The sequence below is a fragment of the Cheilinus undulatus genome, linkage group 18 (genome assembly GCF_018320785.1).
Source record: "Cheilinus undulatus linkage group 18, ASM1832078v1, whole genome shotgun sequence".
In the NCBI taxonomy this organism is placed as follows: domain Eukaryota; kingdom Metazoa; phylum Chordata; class Actinopteri; order Labriformes; family Labridae; genus Cheilinus; species Cheilinus undulatus.
In genome coordinates, this window is record NC_054882.1 from 30,618,989 (window position 1) to 30,639,790 (window position 20,802).

A 20,802-nucleotide genomic window follows, 5' to 3' on the forward strand; every position below is an offset into this window, starting at 1 on the left:
GAAACCAATTATGTTTGTCAAAATTGCTTTTAGTAGGAGCTGCTCTTAATTACTTAATTTTGGTTTCTCTGCCTTTTTGTGCTGTCTGTTATTGCCCACAGCCCACAAAAGAGAGTACTCTCCTACTTCCTGTGGCTCTGATAGCAGGACATCTGACGGGAGGAGGGAGAGTATCGAACCACCAGTGGTGAGGAAAATATAATTTGCTATAATAAAAGAATAGACCAAGACTTCCAAATGCAAGTATCTTTGCTGTAATATTTGTTCCTGTCTTCACAGATCCTTATTCGGCGGAGCAGCAGTCCACCTGACACAGAGTGCAATTCTGAGGGACACACAAACTACACCCGACCCAAACTCAGAGAGAAAAGTAAAGCTTTATTCAGTGTTTCAGAAAGGAACCACTGCTTTTACATTTAGATAAAATTGGTTCAGTCAATCTATAAGGTATCACATAAAATCTACTCTTAGTATGATTTATGTTTTTCCAGTATGGAAAATATTTCTGTGTTCAACACCTCTCAGTTTTCATGTTGTTTAATCATCCCATTCACCCAACCTGTGTAGGTGAGAGTATAAGCAGTGAGACATCCAACGGCTACCTCAATGAAGCTGAGGCTGATGAAGAAGAGGTTGATAATCAGTCCACACAGTCAGCCCACATGGATGTGACAGCTGATCCCCAGAGCCAGGGGAGTTTGCTTCTCAGCCACAACGAGGCTCTTGCAGGTAACAGAACTGTTAAAGTTACCCTGAGCATTCACGCAGCTATTCTGCTCTAACTCTGTTTTTATTCTAGATTTAAAAAGCACCACACAGTCAATAGTACAGTAATAACAACAATTTGTAAACAAGTGTATTCATTTGAAATGAAATAAGTTGACTCAAATCATAGAACACTAAAAATTAACAAACATTGACATGAAAAAAATGTACATATATTTCATTGCATGTGTTAAATGTGCTAATATATGTTCATATCACTGTTGGTTAGTTTCCTGTCAGTGTTTTTTTTTTTTTTTTGTGATCTCAAAGTTATGGGTTTCTAACTATAATTATAGGAATAGTGGTTCCCAACCTTTTTTTACTAAGCCTCCTCCACTCATATGTTAGAAAAGCTTTAATTGTTTTCACTGACAACATCCCGACATAATAGATCCAACTTACTTAGATCTGTATAAAAACTATCCATTATCATAACAGTCTAATAGAGTCGCTCTTAAAGAACAAGAGTGTTTCTAAGTTTAAATGTACATTTTGGAGAAAAACACTTTAATTTTTCTACTTTAGAAGTCATAAATTTACATAAACAATACCTTGGAATTTTTGGAATAAGAAAGTCCAAAATCATTCAGTGTATGGAAGAAAATTCTTTTTTCTTGTACAAGTACATCAGTTAAGAGCCTTGTTGATATTATACTTCATACTGGCACTGATCAACAAGGCAATACTTACGGTTTTAACACAGAATCATCAATTTTTCTTCAACATTTGAACTGAGGTATTTCTGTTATGGTTGTAATGGTTTCTCTCAAATTTGAGACTTACAATGTAATTTTCTGACTTGAAAACCTCAAACTTTTGAGTTGGTGATGAAAAAATGTACAACTTTTTAAGCCTGGAAATTTTTAAGTTTGGTTTTCGATTTAAAAACAGTACAACTTTATAATCTAAAAACAATTACAGTTTTTCTGGAATAAATAAATAAATAAAATAAAATAAAATAAAATAAAATAAAATAAAATAAAATAAAATAAAGAATGAAAAGATTCTCTGTATGTTTTAACTTCATGGGTGGCCCTAATATGCCGCCATACATTATACTTGTATTTTTGCCTCTGCCAAGGAGGTTATGTGATCAGGAGGGTTTGTTCGTTTGTTTGCTAGTCTGTTTGTTAGCAACAGAACTCAAAAAGTTGAGGATGAATTTTGATGAAATTTTCAGGAGATGTCAGAAATGGCATAAGGAAGAACTGATTAGATTTTGGGAGTGATTCGGATCACCATCTGGACCCAGGAATTTTTAAAGTATTCTGTACTATGGGGAGATAGGGCTAATGGCGGAAGTCTGCACTCTCCAAGTGCTTTTCTAGTTTATTATTATGAACATCTAATTTTGACAACATCAGAGCAGGCAGCGCTCCACGCCCCAAAGTGAGGGTCAGGGTGAGGGTCACCTTCTTAGAAGGTCATTTATCATTTCAAATTGTATATTTTACCCATTATTGTAAAAATATATGCATCAAATTAGTTGAATGTAAGATAAAAACATGGTCATTTGGTGAGATTTGTGTTGAAACCAAAGCAATTGAAATAAAACATCTTGGAAACCACTGCTCTAGAGCACCTTCATCACCTCTTAGACCAACACTAAGAAGTAGATCTAGTGAACTGCAGTCAGGCGCAGGATTATTACATGTGTAATGACAGGTCAGTGGAATTCAGTCCTGTTAGCCAATTAAAGGTAAAATAAAAGTCTTTCTCCATTTTGTTTTTAACTTTTTGTGTAAGTGAAATGATTGCATCCACTAACCACATTATATATATTGTCTTATCTACAGAGGAATCACTTGTTTACTTTCAGCATTAGGAAAAAAGAAATGAAAGAAATCAGCTATCCTTCCTGTTTATATTAGCTATATATCATCCACCTGAATTATAGTGCCCTTCATAAACTTGCTCTTGATGGATTACTTACAGAGGTAGACTATCCCATTAAGGAAATTTGACTTGCCAGTGTTTAATACAGTACCTTCCTTGCTTAGCACTTTCATCCTGCTAAGGTCTTTGTTGTCCACTCACTTATAATGTTTTTGAAGAGTAAGTGGCCTGAGTCTCCAATTTGATCTCATAGAATATTTGTAAGCTAATAATTAAGATATTTTGTCTTATCAGACATAATTTCTGACTTCTCATTTTTACCCCCAAGCCCCTGCTCTGTCATATTACTCTCCCCAGCTTTCAATGTAAACTTTCCGTGTTTCTCACGTTTGATCATCGTGAAGTTGTCACTCTTCACCATGCTTATTTCCTCATACCCAACTTTGTGCCTTTCACCCTGTTGTTTTTTAGGTCCTGAGTATCCCCATCCTCCCCACTCTGCACCCCCGTCCTACCACAACCACTACCACTACCACTATCCCCAGAACCCACCTGCCTCACCAGCCCTGCTGGTGCACCCAGAGTGCCCCCTGGATGACAACATGCATCAGTCTGTCTTACACATGCCACACCACTTGGGTATTGCTCCCCAGCTGCCACTCATCATATGAATCATAGAGTCCTCATTTCCATGACCTTTCCATGTTTTTCAGCTCAGCCTCTAACCTCTTTAAGTCATTTTTCCATGCATTTGTATCTTTTCTATTTATTTCCATTTTCTCATATGAGCTTATTCACTTAAGCCTGGCACACACTAAAAGATTATTAGAATCTTAGCTGATTTTGAAAATGGGAGAGACCCCACACATGATGACAGATCAAGATGTTATGGTTTTATTCTTTTTGGGTGCTATGCAACAAGATGGCAAAAACATCACATCACAGACTTAAAGGATTACGCACCAACAGACACAGTCTTCTCCCTCTAAACTGGAAACCAAGCACAATCATGATTAGAACCATAAGATAGTCAGGCCTTGGCTGACTTTGGTCGCAGCTGGGAAATCTGACCCAAAAATATGCAAGATCATCTTGTAGTGTGTACCCTGCCTTACTTTAATGGTTACATTAAGTGGTCTTAACTTACTCTTCTTAAAACCACCTTTAAATTTGTCTCAAAAACTGAAAAACATACCCCTTCTGATCTACTAAACATGCAATCTCTTCTTTTGCCTTCACTCCCTGTCTTTCTTCTGTTGCCCACTAGATGGCAGTGTCATTCCACATTTCAACCTGAGTTGGCTGATGCATGTGAGATGCTTTACTCCAAAGGTGGTCCAGTGCATCACAAAGTTCTGTTGTACAAAGATTGTGCTTGGACACATTTGGAAGAAGGCACAGGCTTTATAGGAATTGGTCAACAATTGCTCCAACAATATGTTTTTTTTTTTCTAATATTTTCTGCGTCAAATATATATCCCAACATTGAAGTTCTTCTGCATTTGTTGACTGAATTCTGTATCCTTGATGATCTTTCCCCCCAATTTTAAAAGATTCAGATTAATTTTGGGTACCTTGTAAGTATTTTCTCTAACCTAGACCTCTCCAAACTCTGTTGCTGACCTTGCAGACAGCAGTGAGTGTCTTGCTGATGATGTCAGCATCATTGCGGGAGGGACCCTGACTGGCTGGCATGCTGACTCTGCCTTTGTCCTGTGGAGGAGGATTTTGGGTATCCTTGGAGATGTGAATACCATCCATTGCCCCAAAATCCATGCCAAGGTCTTTTCTTATCTGTATGAGCTCTGGCACAAGCTGGCAAAGGTAGGGCTTAGAATAAAAACACTGCCCTTGTCTGAGTTGTATCATAAATGAAAAAAATATACCCCCACTCTTACAAAGAGGTAGTTTGCATGTAATCACATTGTGCAGCAACTTGAATTTTCGATTCAGTTGAGTGCCCCCTTTTTTTAAACAGGTGGGATTTATTTTAGCAAACAGTATCTCTGTAAATTAAAATACAATTTTTAAAGAGAAGCCTTTATACAGTTTCATTCGTTGTCCTTTCTCTCATAGATGCTTATTAAGATTATGTATGTTAATTATGGTAATTGCCTCTATAAACATGTGCTTACAGATCCGGGACAATCTTGGGATCAGTGTGGACAACCAGTCATCTCCTCCCCAGCCTGCCTTCATCCCTCCTCTTCGAATGCTGGCATCTTGGCTTTTCAGGGTATCAAAAACACAGACACAACAGTCAGCAATCAGAAAATAACAATCACAATCATATAATACTTTTTAGATATGAATAGTAGTGTGAAACAAGTCAACCCAGGTTATGACGGTAGATTTTTAAGTAATGTAATGTTAAGTTTGCACACAGCATGCTAAATATATTATATTTCTTTTCAAAAATATTTTTGAAAAACGTAGTATTGTTACTTTACTTATTCATATTAATGCACATGCGTAAAAAGCATACAACTTTTGTACTCAAGTAAAAGCACAGTTAGACTGAAATTTACTTGAGTAGAACTAAAAGTACTGGTCTATAAATCTGTTAAGTAGAGTAAAAAGTATTTAATTTAAACTTTACTTTAAGAACTAAGTAGCTACTGAGGAGTTGCACTGTAAAAATAAGATATTTCCTTACTGGCAAGAACAACAACAGCACAGATCTCCTATCTAGTTGTTAAGTTAAAGTTACATCTCTATAATAAAGTAAAATACACAGCAAAATTGACAGTGACAAAGTTCAGTTTTAGCTCTTCAAAGGTGTCTGTATTGATCGAAACCACACAAAGATAAACTACACTTTTAAAAGTGTTAATTTTTACAGTATGACAGAGCTGCTGTAACTCTTGAAAGTCTGTGGCAAGGTGAGTCTCCTCTGGCACAAACAAAGCAGAGATTCAACCTCAGATGTACCTCACTTTGGACAAAAGCGTCTGCTGAATAACAATGTTACACTGTTATGTATTAAGACGCATCACAATTTGCCTCTAAATTATTTGCATTTTTGTGTTGTTTAATAACGTTGCCCTTGATGCGAAAAGGTATGAAGTCGTTGGATAACTTCACTCATGATGTAAATGTGTCTCACATCAAAAACAGCAATCCACCAGAAACATGACCTAAAGACTCCCAGGAGGGATCACTGTACAACAGGCAACCACCCAAACACAACTAAACACATAAAAACACTGTAGGAGATCAGTTGATTGTTCTGAGTTAAACTAACACTGGGTGATAAACACTGTCAAATAACTCCAACACTAAAGACCATTTCACTCAGAATGTGGTTAAAATCAACTAAAACATATTAACCTTATAATATCAACACTCCCATTTTACTGTTTTGGGATGTGATGTGATGAGAAAAGGTGGAAAAAGTACAAGAGTATGGTACTCAAGTAAAAGTACAGTTACTCTGGCTCAAACTTGAGTAGAAGTAGCACTGATTTTAAAATGCACTCAAAAAAGTATACTTACCCCAAAAACCTACTTAATTACAGTAATTTGAGTAAATGTAATAAGTTACTTTCCACCCCTGCTATCATGTCAGTATCTTTGCCCTAAACATGTTATTTCCTTGTGAGAGTCTCCCTTCACTCAGGAGGAACTCTGATTACAGCTACTTAGGACTTAATGAATAAATCGGGCATATCAAATTTGAACTAATGAATTCTTAATAAGATTCTTGTTGGTGATCCTGCTTACCTCAACATCCAGAGGTGACAAATCCTCACCACAGAAAAATAAAACTCCCGACTTCTTTCACCATCCTCCCAATATGAGAATAAAGATGTTTGATATGTCAAAGTATCAGAACTTTTCATTATGTAACTGAATTTAGCGTCTCTCACTCTCTCTCCCCACCTTAGGCCACTATGCTGCCTGCTGAGTACAAGGCGGGTAAGCTGCAGGCCTACAAGCTGATCTGTGAGATGATGACCAGGCATCAGGACGTTCTCCCCAACAGCGATTTCTTGGTGCATCTCTACCACATCATACACAAGGGCATTACCAGCGATGATCAGGTACAGCCAGAAGGGGGCACCTTAATGATAGCTGCCAGTAGTTTTCTTTTTTTTCACCACTAGATGGTACACTAGACAAACTCTTATGATGTACATGCATTAGCCCTGTTTGGATAAAATGGAATGGCTTGTGGTTAAAATTTGCAATCTACTTTTTCCTGTTTGACTTGGCAGACTTATTCCTAAGTAACTGTTTTTCTAGGGTAGCATAAGCTTTACTCTTATCTTTTTATTACAAGCTTAATGGTTCCAGTACTGATTTTTGTTTGTTGAAAATTGGTGGAATTTCAGAGTTCATAATTATGCTTGCAGTGTAGTTATTTTGCTGATTTTGAAATCTGTGTGCCAACCAATGGTGATGAAGAATGCTTGTGTCTTGGCATCTTCCACCTTCTTCTGCCACACCCTTCCTTGTATTTAAATACAACTAGGCTGAGTGAAGATGAATGGAGTCCCCAAAAACAAAGGATGAGGATAAATGTGTGTGTGGTTGGGGGTTGTTTTGGATGCAAGTGTGTGTTTTGTGTGTATGTATATGCCCTCCTGGCTTGGTTTCTATTGCGCTTTGGCAGTGCGACAAGCTTATTAGAATGTTTTCCATGTCGTTAAATAATGTTTTGAGCCCCTGCCGCGTATACGTGATTAATTAAGGATTGACGTCTGTCGCGCTCTGTTAGACTGACACGTCGGCCAGGGGCCCAGAGCAGGCTGGCCGGCCTGCCTGCCTGCCTGTGCTTATGCAAGTGTGTGAAGGAGCGGGAGGGGAGACTAGGGAACATAGTGTAGAGTAGAGCAATGAGGGGGGCACATTGAGGGACGAGGCAACATTCTCCAGCTTTTGTTGTGGCTCTGTATAATGCGTCGGGGGGCCAGAGCCAGGCTGGCCACTGAAGCATGCTCAAATTGGCCGGAGAAAAGAGTCCTCACGCCACACAATAGAGGACAGCCGCACGCCTGCTTAACATAAGAAAGTGGCTCTTACACTCCCCCTCCTCCTTCCTCTCTGCTTTTACCCACAGCCCCTAACTGGGCAAAAAATTACTTTTATGAATCCAGCAAATAAATACATGTGCATATTTATTAACAAACACATATATTTTGTTGTACTTATTTTTGTACCCTATTTTTAAGTAATGAGTGAAAAATGTAACAAGCACTATAGAAGAAACTCTTTAGATTTGTTAATGCAAATTATTTTTTTAAACTTAGGGTTAATGATAAATGCTGACTTTAACAGGAAGCTTCTTTATTTATATCTTTGTGTATTCCTACTGGTTGATAAATGTCTTTGAACTAGCTGTTTCTGGAGTCATAAAATCTGCCTGAACCAGTTTTGTTTCGTAGACAACAAGGGGAATCCCAGTGTTAACCCTCACCACTAAATTCAACTTAGCTTTGGGGAAAATGACAGTTCCTTTGGAGGGATTCTCCTTATAACTGACAGAGTGCCAAGGTCAGGGCTATTGTCCTGATTGTTCCCTGGTCACTGGTCTCACAAAGGCATGACCACAGCACAATAGCAGTAATCTATCTAATAGGTCTACTGTCTACACTCCCGTATTAACAGCATATTTTGAAAGCATCGTGCACATAAAAAAAGCTTTTTAAAATTCATATCTGTTTTGCAGAGGCATATACAAACATACAGTGTATCAGCCATATGTTCTAACACTTACAAATCCTGCATGTATGAACATAAAATGCTCAGACAGATATTCTCAGTCGTGCTTTCAGAGCACATCTAGCTTCTCCTTGACTTACTTCATCTAGTAATTGTAGAGGACATGCGCTCCATAATTTAAATACTGCCAGATTAAATTGTGACAGTTGACCCCCAAATCACAAATGTGGCTGTTGATTAAATCCCCACCCTCATAGTTATGCAGGTGGGTTTGATCCTTTCATAACTGCCTGTGAAGGGAAAACCCCTGATACTCATAGTGATAACGGTGGTGTTTTACTGCAGCAGAAAATCTTTCCAACACTAAACAGCAAACACTTTAATTCAGTAAAAAGAAAAAAAAAAACAATTGCAATTGTGCAGAGTGATGTCATATGGGACCGAACCCTGTCACCCCAGGGACAAGCAGGTGGGCAGTGTGTGCTTTCCTGGAGATGAGGCCAAATGAAAAGGCTGAGGTGGTTCTATTCAGAGTTACGTTAATGCACCTTTTGTTGATGCAGGGACCATTCGTACTGCCAACACAGAGCCACACGCCGGGCTCAATTCCCATCTCTATACACACAACTCAAATCAGGTTCCCTCTACTTACACATAAAATGGAAAATGCTTTGTGTTCTACATTTGTGGCTTCCTCTAAAATGCTCACTTCAGGCAATCAAGCAACAGTTTGTTGCATGCTAATTACCTCTGACTGCACTGCAAATTATGTTTCAGAGGTCAATTACCAACAAAAGGAGGATAAAATGGGCCCTCAATCCTAAAGCTTTTTCCCACAATTTTCTACATGCTGTGCACCATGTTTGTTTGATTTCTTATTGTTGCGTTGCCTGTTTTTTGTCCTTTCTTGTTCACCTGCATTCTTTGTTTACCAAAGCTTTGGGTGAATAATGTCACAGATAGGTAGATTGGACAGTGTATGTGTGTAACTGTGCATGCATGTGTTTGCGTGTGCGACAATGAGAAAGACATTTTGTGCATGTGTGTTTGCTGATGTTTGAACAGTCTAATTTACACAAGTTTATAGCCAAGACGACAGGTGTTTTCGGCTTGGACCTTGTCTTTGCACACAAATGTACACACGTATGTCTCAGATAAGAGAAAACAATTTATCTTGTTACTGAGCAACTGCATTCTCATATATATAAAGGACTAAAAGAAACCAGTTAGTTCTGTGAGCACAGAATATAGTTGTAGTTTGTTTTCTTTTTTTCCCCAGATCATCAATTTTTTTTCTAGTCAACCAAAATTATTCTTGCATTTATGTTTTAGTTATTTATCTAGTTTTAATTGATAACCTTGATTTGACTTTAAACCTATATTGATGTTAGACTTCCAGTGATCTGTGTCTTGGCTTTTGTTGATTTATCATCCATTAATAAACCATTCTTTGGTATAAATTTGCCTCTTCAGTGCAGCTTGCTTTACCAAATGAGTGTAGCATGTTGAAAGCTTTCCATGCTCTCATCTAGCATGGAATTGCACTGTACATACTTGAGCAGTTTGTGCAGAGCCCTCTGCAGTACAGCATATGTCAGTGTTGAAAGAGCACCCATCTGCCACTGAGCCGCCTGTACCTCAGCAAAACAATACCTTGTCTCTGGCTTTAATTACAGGTTTGCTTGTGTGTGTATGAACATGTGACTCACGAAAGTTGGGGTCTTTTGTTCTGCCTGTTATTCTCTGTGAACAATCCATCTGCTGCTCCTCTCTCTCTATCTCATCTGTCTTTCGTTCTCATCCATTCTTTTTTTTTTCTGTCATTTTGTCACATGTAAGGTCGCTGTACTCTCTTGAGGTTACTTAGGCTACCTGTTGGAGATAAAGCTTTCTCCCTGCAGTGTCTCTCATTAGGTGGCTAATTTAATGAACATTTCAGCTTCAAAGTAATAATCATTTATGTACCATAGCAAATTGGTTGCTGATGGCTTATAAGATCAATATAAATATGTTAATATGTTTCTGTGTTTGTTTGTACCCATGCACTTGTTGGATTGTTGTCATCAGGATGTGTTGAACACCATGGTTCGTTCCTGCTCTCCTCGTTTCTTCTTCCTCGGCCTGCCAGGCTTCACTATGCTCATTGGAGATTTCATCACTGCTGCTGCCTGCGTTCTCAGCTCCGGCTCATCAGAGGTATACCTACACTTGTTACACTCAGATGATAAAGATGAGAGATATTATAAATCTATCCAATTTTCAGTAATTCCTCTGCATCTTTGTGGATGTGAAAAAAGAATATGAGAAACTAAAGCAAATAGCAAAAAAAAAAAAAAAAAAATCAGAAATCCCCTTGATATCATTTGATCTGAAATCACTGTCACATTGTTCCACCCACTCACTACTGATCTTTGTACCAATAAACAACGTGCCTTTTTAAGTGGTGTTTTGTAGCCTCTATCATTGAAAGTTTTGTCTTCTTGTAGTGAATAATGAAGTTTTGTTGCAGCTTTTTACCCGTATTTGTTTTAATTGCATTTTGTTAATGATTGTGCAACAGTGGCTTAAAAGTTGCATCAAATATTTTTGTTCGGTTTTGTGATGCAAATTTTTTTTGATTATTTCTCAGTGTTTGGAAACTAAACGAGTTTGTTGCCCAGTTGACATTCATTTATCCAGATTTCCCCTTGTGCTGTTCCAGCTCGATAAAATATGGTTTAAATGTTTAACTCAGAATGTCTGCATTATTATTGGAGATGTATTGTGCAGTCAATTGCAGATGAAACAACTGAGTGTGATAATTCAGGCATATAAACAGGGACAGGTTTTATTAAATGCACAGCATCAAATTTAATGCAAGTGTGAGAGATTTGGTGTCAGTATTGGCAACCCCTCGAAAAGGTGCTCTCTCTTTTGTCTTTGCTTAAGTCTTATTCTTAACCAACTAAAAAATTCCTACAGGAGATTGGATGACAAATATACTTGTTTGTTTCTTGCTGCTTCATCGTTTAATCCAAATATATTCTGTACATTTTTATTCATATGAATGCAGGATTGAGGTGCAAACATTTTGCATGGTTCTGGCTGGACTTGAAAAGTAGACAAGTGGGTTTTAAGTGTCTTAAACTTCAGACTAAATTTTGTGAGAAAAACCCGTACTAGGGGTACTTGTACATGTTGTTTCTATTTGTTTGGGTGCCAGATATTCTCACATCCCTTAGCACTGACCTTTTATTCTCATCACAATAACTGCTCAGCATATGACAGGATGAACATTCTTGTTAGCATGGGCCCTGAAGACATTTTAATCAGTCTTTTTGTTGTCCAGGGCCTTCCATATTTTTAAAGATTGTACTAAACATTAACAAATAATGAGTAAAGACAATCATATCCCTTTAATCCGTTTTCCCAAGATGGGGACTCTTCTGTTTCCAAGTTTTGAGTTTTGTTGATGTAGCTTTAGGGAATTGACAATAGTGGTTGTTCTTTTCCCTCTCATTTCTCTCAGGCTCCAAGGATGGAGGCTCAGACAATCCTGGGCTCACTGGTGTGTTTCCCCAACCTTTACCTCCAGATTCCTATACTGCAGCGCGTGCCTGGCTCTGATGAAGTTATTGTTGGCAATGAGGATATCAAGGTAGACAGTCACATGCCACTCACAGATCTATGCGGTCATGTTATTTTGAAAATAGATGCAGTTCTTTGTGTTGTGGATTTGTAACCTTTAGCTAGATAAAAACTAGTCCTATTGAAAAAAATATCGAAGAATAATTCATCATAGTAGCCTTTATTATTCTTTATAATTGTTAAATGCCTTTAAATAAACAATGGTCTACATTACCAATTTAAAGCAAGTTTCAAACCTTTTTTGTTTTGTTTTGTTTTGTTTTGTTTTTTAGGATTATCTGGTCAACATCCTGATAGAAACTGCAACAAAGGAACACTGTGAAGGGGCCAGGTCTGATTCCAGCTTTGGTTTTAAGTGATATTTCTCAATTTCTTAATTACAAATTTTGTCTCTCATTTTGCTAAATTTTGATTTTATTTATTTATTAATTCATTTATATTTATTTATTTCTCACAAAATGTGTAGTGGATCTCTACATAATGTACCCAAGATACAAGGAACGTCCATTTCCATTTGATTTGAATCTGTTTCTAAATACTTGTCCATATAAAAAATGACCACAATTAAAACTCTGTGAGAAGCATTTGTCTATTTCTTGGGATATTTCTTTACAACTCCAGAATCAGGAGTCTTAAATGTAATTATTGTGTAATAATGTAATTATTTTAATGTTTTTTAGATGCATTGCTGTGTGCAGTCTGGGTCTGTGGGTGTGTGAGGAGCTGATGCAAAAAAACATCCATAACCAGGTTAAAGATGCCATCAATGTTCTGGGAGTGACACTAAAGGTCAGTGACCCTTTGAGAATGGAAACTTAAGTATAGCAGTCGCATTTACAGTTTGAGATCTTCTAGCTTACACATCAAACTTGAATGATAAAACATTAATGCTGTTTCTAAAACCCTTACATTATGGTTTGTGTTGGCCATCGGGATCCCAGTTAAACCAGGGCTGAAAACAGCACTGAGCAGGGCCTTGCACCTTTGCACACATAGGGGTCCCATGCACATCAGGGCCCCAGCAATACTGTAAATTGGCCATTGGACATGGAAAGGATTACCACATATGAGCTGCCATGTCTTTTACAGAAAAACATGAAGTAAGATCACACAGTGTCAATACCAGAGTAACCAACCGAATCATACAGCTGGCTATAATGGGTCTTAACAGTAGGTGACAGATATTTAATGGTAGCATACAGATATGTTGAGAATTGGTCTGGAATCACAGATTTCACCCTTTATCTTTGAGTAACAGTAACTTCCTTTTATGTGATTATTATCAGAGAGGTACTAAGCTAATTGAAAGTAGAGTTTATTAAATATCTGGGTGTGATGTACACAGCTCCACGGTAAGTGACTCCATATTCGTGCAATGCAACGAATTGTTATAAACCATATGAAACCTGTAATTTATCAGCTGTCCTTGTATCCACCAAAATTCATGGCAGTACAGGTGTTTTATGCCAAACTACTTCCTTTTTTTCAGGGTGAATAATGGGTCACCAAGGCAACAGCTTTAGTGTCAAACCTGTGAGCTTCAACTGATCACATGGGAACACTCTCAGTGTATTTTTACACCACTTTTGTGGCAGATTCCATCAACGTTGCAGGATCTGCTTATTTATTATAGAAAAAGACAGATTTGGTCACATTATAGGAAATCAAAGTTTAATAGGCCGCTGTGGCCCCAAGTTTTTTCATAAACTGAACAACTTTTTCTCACAAAGGTCTCCTCTAGCCCACAACCATTTTTTAAGGCAACTGGATGAATGCTTTCAGAGGAGTAAATCCTAGGAAAAATAAAACACTAGAAATTACTACATCAACCATTTTTTAACCAAAAATTTAAAACTGCAAACTTCTGTTGATGTGGTGATATGGTTCCAAGAGGCTTTTTTGTAGGTCCTGGCATGATGCATATGTTCTGTTTCATAAAAGGTACTCTTGCCATAGCAGATTTTATCTGCAAAGCTTGGGAGAAAAGGCAGAGTTTATTGTTTACTACTGAGCTGAGAAAAGATCACGCAACTTCGTAATTGTTATGATTTATTTTATTTTATTTTGTAAAACACTGCAATTGTATTTTTTGGGTGTTTTTTTGTTTTTTTGTTTTGTTTGTTTGTTTGTTTGTTTGTTTGTTTGTTTTTTTGTTTTTTTGTTTTTCAGTAGGGGCACAAGTAAGCCAATTAGCCACATCTACCAACAAAGTCTTAAACATATATCTCAGTTTCTTACAGAGCATTTTTACAGTCTAATTGCTGTACAAGTATGTTAGGCATCTGAAAAAACTACTTCCTGTTTCATGGCAAATAAAAGTTGCCATGACCACGCCTTTTCACACAGACTTTTGATCTTCAAATATGTGTAAGGTTGATGTCTTGGGATGTGCTATAATGATGGCCTTTCACTAGAGGACTTTGATAAAACTTAAAGAAAAAAAATAACATCCCTCTCAGACAATATATCAGCAACTCGCTGAGTTTTTAGTCACAGTGAAACTTGTGCTTAGCTGACATTTTGAGCAGAGCTTACATTGCATGAAAGTAATGGTAGAGAGGGAGGCAGAGAAGAAGATGGAGATTGCATTTGAGTTGTTTTGGTCAAACTGGACCATGTGCAGCTTAGTAACAAGCAGTTTCCTTTAAAAAAACAAGTGCAAATTTGAGGGCTCTCCATGGCCATCATCATCCTTTTTATTATTAAGGTCTCTATTATGGGTAACCTGAATTTGAGCTTAATTGGATGAACTCTCTTGGACGAATTAATCCTCAATGAACCTCTGAAAATGAGCAAAAATACCCTAATACTGACTAATTTATTCAAAGTGACAAATTTCCTGTTGGAGCTTGGGTTTTGCTCCAAGAGGCTTTTTTTGTTGATCGTGTCAAGCCAAATCTACCCACCAAATTTCATAATTCTCAGAAAAAAGAAAGAGGGGGCTTTATCTTTAAAAATGTTAGGGACACTTTTGAGGCAGTCTGGTTGTTCATACTGAAACCCCACAAAATATTGCAGATTATGCAAGTCCTGATGCATCTGTAAATTGTAATGACTTTTTGAGAAAGTTGAGCCCCTAAAAAGTCAATAAAAGATGAAGATTATCAATAACCCTTTGACTTTGGAATTACAATTAGGTCCTCACACCACTCGGTACTCGGGCCCTGAAAAATCCTGGATAAAAAAAAAATCCCTTCTGGCCAAATTCTTTCCTATTCTTTCAGAGAAGCTTGGATTTGAGCGGCCTTGTTGTTTTACTTTACAAACCCTTTAGTGTTTGCCGGTCACAAACATGAAAGTTCATCTCATATAAGGACTGCAGAACAATTTCAACACAGTGTGCAGAAAAAAGTGTGAGAATAAAACAGGTCCAGTGATGTGACTCACTCGAAAGAGCCTACTCCCTCTCCCTGAGTGAAGAGATGCAGAGAGTCAGTGGAGGCTGTTTTTTTATTTCATGGAAAAGGGTTATGGGCGGTGGCGTAATTTTCAGGCTACTCGCAGTAGATGTGGGCCAATTTAAGCAGCTACATCTCCCAGCTTCCTGCTCGAGTAACCCCCCCACCACCACCACCACCACCACCACCACTCCCTCCTCCTCTAATGGAGCAGTAATCACTCCCCTGTACAACTTGACACACAGACAGCCAGTCCAAAAATAGAGGGTATAGGCTGGGTGGGGGAACTAGGGGGAAGAGTGCCACTGAGAGTCTCTTTTCTAAAAGCAGGTGCTGAACTCTCAGGGCCCCTTTTTGTGTTGGGCCATTTCTGCACTCCCCACATTGTCTGCCCTTGTTACATGTTGAGAGGCATTCATCTGGAAGAAATGGGAATTTCTATTTCTCCACAAAGAATTTCAAATCACTGAAGAAATCCACATTTGAAGAAAATTGTCAACAGCTCAATTCTGTCCTCCAATGAGCCTGGAGAAAATGAGCCATGGTTTCAAGTGGAAATGAAATTATGCTGATTATATGCGCATTACATAAAATTACCCAGAATTCTCCCATAGTCATTCTAAACTTTTTTTTGTGTCTTCAACAAGATCAGTCTTTTCTAGCATTGTGTATTTGAAGACCACAGATCCCCTTTTTAGGTGTTCCTTAGGAGGATTTCTGAAAGATACCAAAATAGTTGAGCTTGGGATTTTAAAATAAATAATTTTCTATCTGCTGAACATACAGCACAGTCAAGACATATTAGGTTTTAATCAGTGTTTTTTGTGGTAATGTGCATTTTCAGTATTATGTAAATTCAAAATAAGTTCTAAAGAAAGACAGCAACAGTATAACACCATCAACACTAGTTGTCATGCAAATGGCTTTTTTTTTCAAACTTTTAAAGTTACTACTTAGAGCCAGCATTACAAACATACATTTATCAAGTGCCTCCTCCAGTGTTCCTGCAGATCTTTGAGAAGTGTTTAATAGTCTTATATTGCACATTTGAAATTAAGGCCATTAAAAAATCTGGAAAATCTGATTTTTACTAGTAAGAGGTCTTAAAATGTCAGCAGGCAGTTTGGATAAGATATGACCTTATCCAATCTTTGTTTCTAGCCAACCTTACACAGTTTTAATAATTCCTACAAACTGTTGCATAAATTATTTTCCATAACTGAAGGAGTTTAGTGTTGGATGTTCTAATTTCCTGGAGGAAGAAACCAGACCCCTCTGTGATTTTCTCTGACTCACTGTAAATAAATACACTCTGCATTACCAAGTTGCCCACTTAAAAAATTCTTGCAACCCACCCCTTTTTTAACAGGTCATCCATAACAAAAAAGTATTATTCTGATTTTTAAGAATTAAACTGTTTAGAAGCAGCTCAGCACACCTTCCACACCAAAAATGTGACGATTAATATCAATACACTGTATATTAATAGAACAGAAGTATGAAATGGGCCAGTAATCATCAAATTTGGGCTTTTTTGACCTCCCAAATAAATCTTTTCCTTTTACCATTTGACATTTCGTAAACACTTCATTAAATCTGAAACTTCAGTTCTGGTCCCGTTCACCGAGAAATCTCATGCCTCTCATTTTTGTCTGTTAACGGTGCAAAAATTTGTATTCATTTTTCTTAGTTCATGTCTTAAAAAGTGCTTAATATGGTATGTTTTCAGACAGTAATCATTAAAAAAACTACATATGACGTGCATTTTAATAAGGTTCAGTCTGAAAGTGGGTGGCTATAATGCTTAATGAAATATTGGTTTAACATCTAAATATTTCCCTTCTTGAATGCTTTTTCTTTAAAGGGAGAATAAATTTTGCATCTTTGTTTTGTCATATTGCTTCATCTGCTTGTTTGCTCCTTTTTGCAGTTTGGGAACAAAGCAGTTGCTCAGGTAGCCTGCGATGTGTTTCAGCTGCTCATCTCTCACTGGGAACATCTCCAGAGGTTGGAGTCCTCTCTACCCAAGAAGATTATTGAGGTAATTCACACAAACATGTGCGTTCAAACTGTCTTAAATTATCTGTGCCCATTAGGGAAGTGGGAGAACAAAATACAGGAAGATGAAATAAAATTCCCAACATGCCACTCTGGTTCTTAAATGTAGTTCTTTCATGAACTATTGCTCATGCACATGCATGCTCTCATTTTAGTGGTATCACATCCATTTTAGCACAGGGCTGTGACTCAGCTGATGAATAGAAGTGTGTCATCCAATTATCTTTCACCTTGTTTTGTCCCAACACAGATCTTTGTGGCCACAATAGCCTTTTTGCTGCCGAGCGCAGAGCACTCAACAGTGGAAGCAGAAAAAAAGGTACATATTCGAAGGGAGGGTGAGGGGGCATGAAATAGCTGACATCTAAAGGTCCATCTTCTATCGTGTTGGAATTGTGCATTTGCAGAGGAATGTTCCTACTGACATTATTTTCTCTTTTCCCTTTTTCCACTATTTTTGTCTGTACTGCTTTCATTTATTACAGTATTTTCTCTAGATAATAAATAAACATTTTTTAACTCAAACTTGACAAAGCAAACAGTTAAAACACAGTCATTCTGTCTTTGCATTTTGACAGTTGATGGTGTCCCTGCTGCTTTGCCTGCTGGACTGGTGCATGGCTGTCCCACTAAGTTTGCTCCTTGAACCCATCACCATGCCTTTTCTGGAGGACCGCATGTCCCACAAAGCTCCTCTTCTGGATTATATCTACAGGGTGAGTGGCCTTACTGGCAGCTCAGTGGTGGGAAAAACTTAAATGTTTCTGTTGCAACATTTTGCAAACTTAGTCAAGTCAAACTTTATTCCTATAGCACATTTCATACACATGGCAAAACAATGTGCTTCACAACCACTGGCAAACTGATTGCAACACATATTGCATATTAAAAGCATGATAGAAAAGTTCAGAGCAGAAATGCAAGCAAGATATCAAAACACATACAACACAACCACACAGAATAAAAAACGCAAGCACACAGAGACCTAACCATAAACTGATGCAAAAAGTAGAAATTTTAACCTGCTTTTAAAATTATTCATCTGTGGAGCCCCTCTCAGGTCTTCAGCCTGGGAGTTCCATTTACTTTGGGTACAAAAACTGACAGTAGCCTCCTCTGCTTTGGAATTTATACGTGGAATGGTCAAAAAGCTGCTGCCTATGGATCTGAATTTTCTGAAGTTTCTAGTTGGTGTATAACTTTAAAGCTTTGTACACAAGAAGCAGAATCTTAAAATCAATCCTAGTTTGAACCAGGAGCCAATGAAGGGACTTGAGGTCTGGTGTGATGTGCTCAAACTTAATTGTTCTGGTAAGGACACTTACTGCTGCATTTAAATCGTAACTACTGAAGAGATGACTTTGGGATTCCAGTGAATAAATAATTACAGTATTCCGGTCTGCTGGTTATAGATGTATTGGCTTCTCTGCATCGGATGCTGACGGAGTTTCTTATTTTTAAAGTCTTTTTAGGGGTAAAATGAGGATTTTTGTGATGTGATTAATATGACTTTTGAAACTTAATAGCTTGCTTCTTACCAAATTACTCTTAAGACATTCTTTTTACTCTTTGCCCACAGACACAATAACTTCAGCCTTGACACCTTCACCCCCAACCCAACCCCTCCAAATGGGCTGGCCACTTTAATTAGACTCACCTCCATCATGGTCTCATGAATATGCCTCTTTCAACATTATAGTGGTACAGCTATCCATAGTTGACTCATTCTTGTGGCATTTTATCAAATGCAGGAATATTTAAAAATTTGTTAGAGGTTGCATAGACATCATTTGTAAAATACTCAGGATTCAAGCTATTTCTCTGTGTCTCCAACCCCTTATTTTATGGCCTGACCCTGAGGATGAGGGCCAAGCTTCAGGCACAAATGAATGAGGTATTATTCATTCCCTCCTGTCTGGGCAGATGCGGTCAACGGCAGATCTTTGTAAGGATGTCACCCCTGATAAGAAATGGTCCAATTATTCAAACAGAACCCTTTGTCCACTTGATAAGCTTTGGCTATAAATGGTTGTCCTAAACATTTGAATGGAATATGTCTTAATATGAGAGCAACTGCAGCTGCTATGAAAGAAAAGACAATTAGGGATGATTGGTTGTCTATCAGCACACAAAAGGCATGCCCCCTCTGGGTTTCATTAGGAAAAATATATGGAGCAAGGCATCATAAGGTGTGACAAAATTAATGCTATATCAAGCTCAAAATCTTCCATAGACCCACTGCTTGCTAATCATAGTTGCACTAAGAGAAACCATCTCCTTTTTACTTTTGCACTGGCATAGCCCTTTTAGTTATCATGTATCATTTTGTTCTGTTTAGGTTTATTTAATCTCAGACCTTTAAACATTAGTACAAAAATATTCCCAGCTACTGAAAGTAGATCATGCCATCCATTCTAAGGAGAAAGAGTTGTTTTGAAGTCCAACAGCATGCAGATGATATAAAGAGCAACATTACACCAGACCTTATTGGTTCAGTGGAGTTCTGTTCAAGCTTCTCCATCTGCTTTCTCCGCCTGTCTTAGCAGCCAGCTGCACCACTCTTGTGTGTGTGCATGTGTGTTGTGTGCAAGAGAAGCAGAGATGATAGGTACAGTTGTGCATGTGTGCACCTGCATTATTCTGTTTGCATTTTTCTTTATTTGTCTTGAATGTGTACATAGGCAGACTCATTTATCTATATGGTCTGTGCTGGGTTTAGTACAGTGCGCCTGTTTCGCTGTGCGTTACAATACAGGAACTGTTGCTATGCGAAGTGCAGTCACTTAGTTGTCAAGCACAGCTTTGGGGTTTCCCCCTCCCTTTCTGTCTCACCACCTCTCCACAGAGGAACCTCTTCGGTGCTTTGGTGTAGCAGCTGTTTGGTGCAGGTCTTTTCAGCAACAAGCTTCCAATCCCTCCCCCATGCACCCAGAGGTCTGCTCAGTGGAATCATCCACATACTGTCTACATTGCCACACACAATACTGTTTCAGATGGCAGGGCCAGCATGCCTCTCTGAGCGTCTCTTAGCCAAGTATGAGCGTATGTGAGTACTGAATGGGATTAGCCTTTGCATGGCTTTACCCAAGTTGCGCTACTCTGAATGAGAGGCCCCCGCATTTACATACATTAGTCATATGTTTTACCCAGTCGTATGTGGCACCTAAACTCCACTCAGATTGTACGGTATACAGGTGTGTTTTTGATTGTGTGTGCATGTTTGTGGTGGGAGCTGAGCACAAGGATAAAGTCTTAATTAAATCAAACTGTGTAAACCTGTCCAATGGCTGTAATCAACTGCCCCAGTGCGCCTTATCTAGCCCTGCCAACGGATGCTCTGCCATCTGTTATGTAGATCGATACACTCACACATCACAGGAGAAATGGATTAGTGGCAATAAAGACCCTCCTTTCTCTCCTTTTCTCTCCCCCTTCTTCACTGTTCTGATTTAAA

The 20,802-nt window shown here is 38.2% G+C and overlaps 1 protein-coding gene across 3 annotated transcripts in view; it reads left to right on the forward strand.

Moving 5' to 3' along the window:
• ralgapa2 (Ral GTPase activating protein catalytic subunit alpha 2) overlaps positions 1–20,802 on the forward strand; it is a 124,502-nt gene that overhangs the window by 56,852 nt on the left and 46,848 nt on the right. For all 3 annotated transcript variants that reach the window (XM_041812394.1, XM_041812392.1, XM_041812393.1), the window contains exons 18-31: positions 102–187; positions 280–370; positions 568–729; positions 3,073–3,240; positions 4,232–4,425; positions 4,739–4,837; positions 6,489–6,644; positions 10,333–10,461; positions 11,774–11,902; positions 12,165–12,223; positions 12,573–12,681; positions 17,221–17,331; positions 17,599–17,667; positions 17,927–18,064. In XM_041812394.1, coding sequence (XP_041668328.1) covers positions 102–187; positions 280–370; positions 568–729; positions 3,073–3,240; positions 4,232–4,425; positions 4,739–4,837; positions 6,489–6,644; positions 10,333–10,461; positions 11,774–11,902; positions 12,165–12,223; positions 12,573–12,681; positions 17,221–17,331; positions 17,599–17,667; positions 17,927–18,064 — 1,700 coding nt within the window. The remainder of the gene's footprint in view (positions 1–101; positions 188–279; positions 371–567; positions 730–3,072; positions 3,241–4,231; positions 4,426–4,738; positions 4,838–6,488; positions 6,645–10,332; positions 10,462–11,773; positions 11,903–12,164; positions 12,224–12,572; positions 12,682–17,220; positions 17,332–17,598; positions 17,668–17,926; positions 18,065–20,802) is intronic.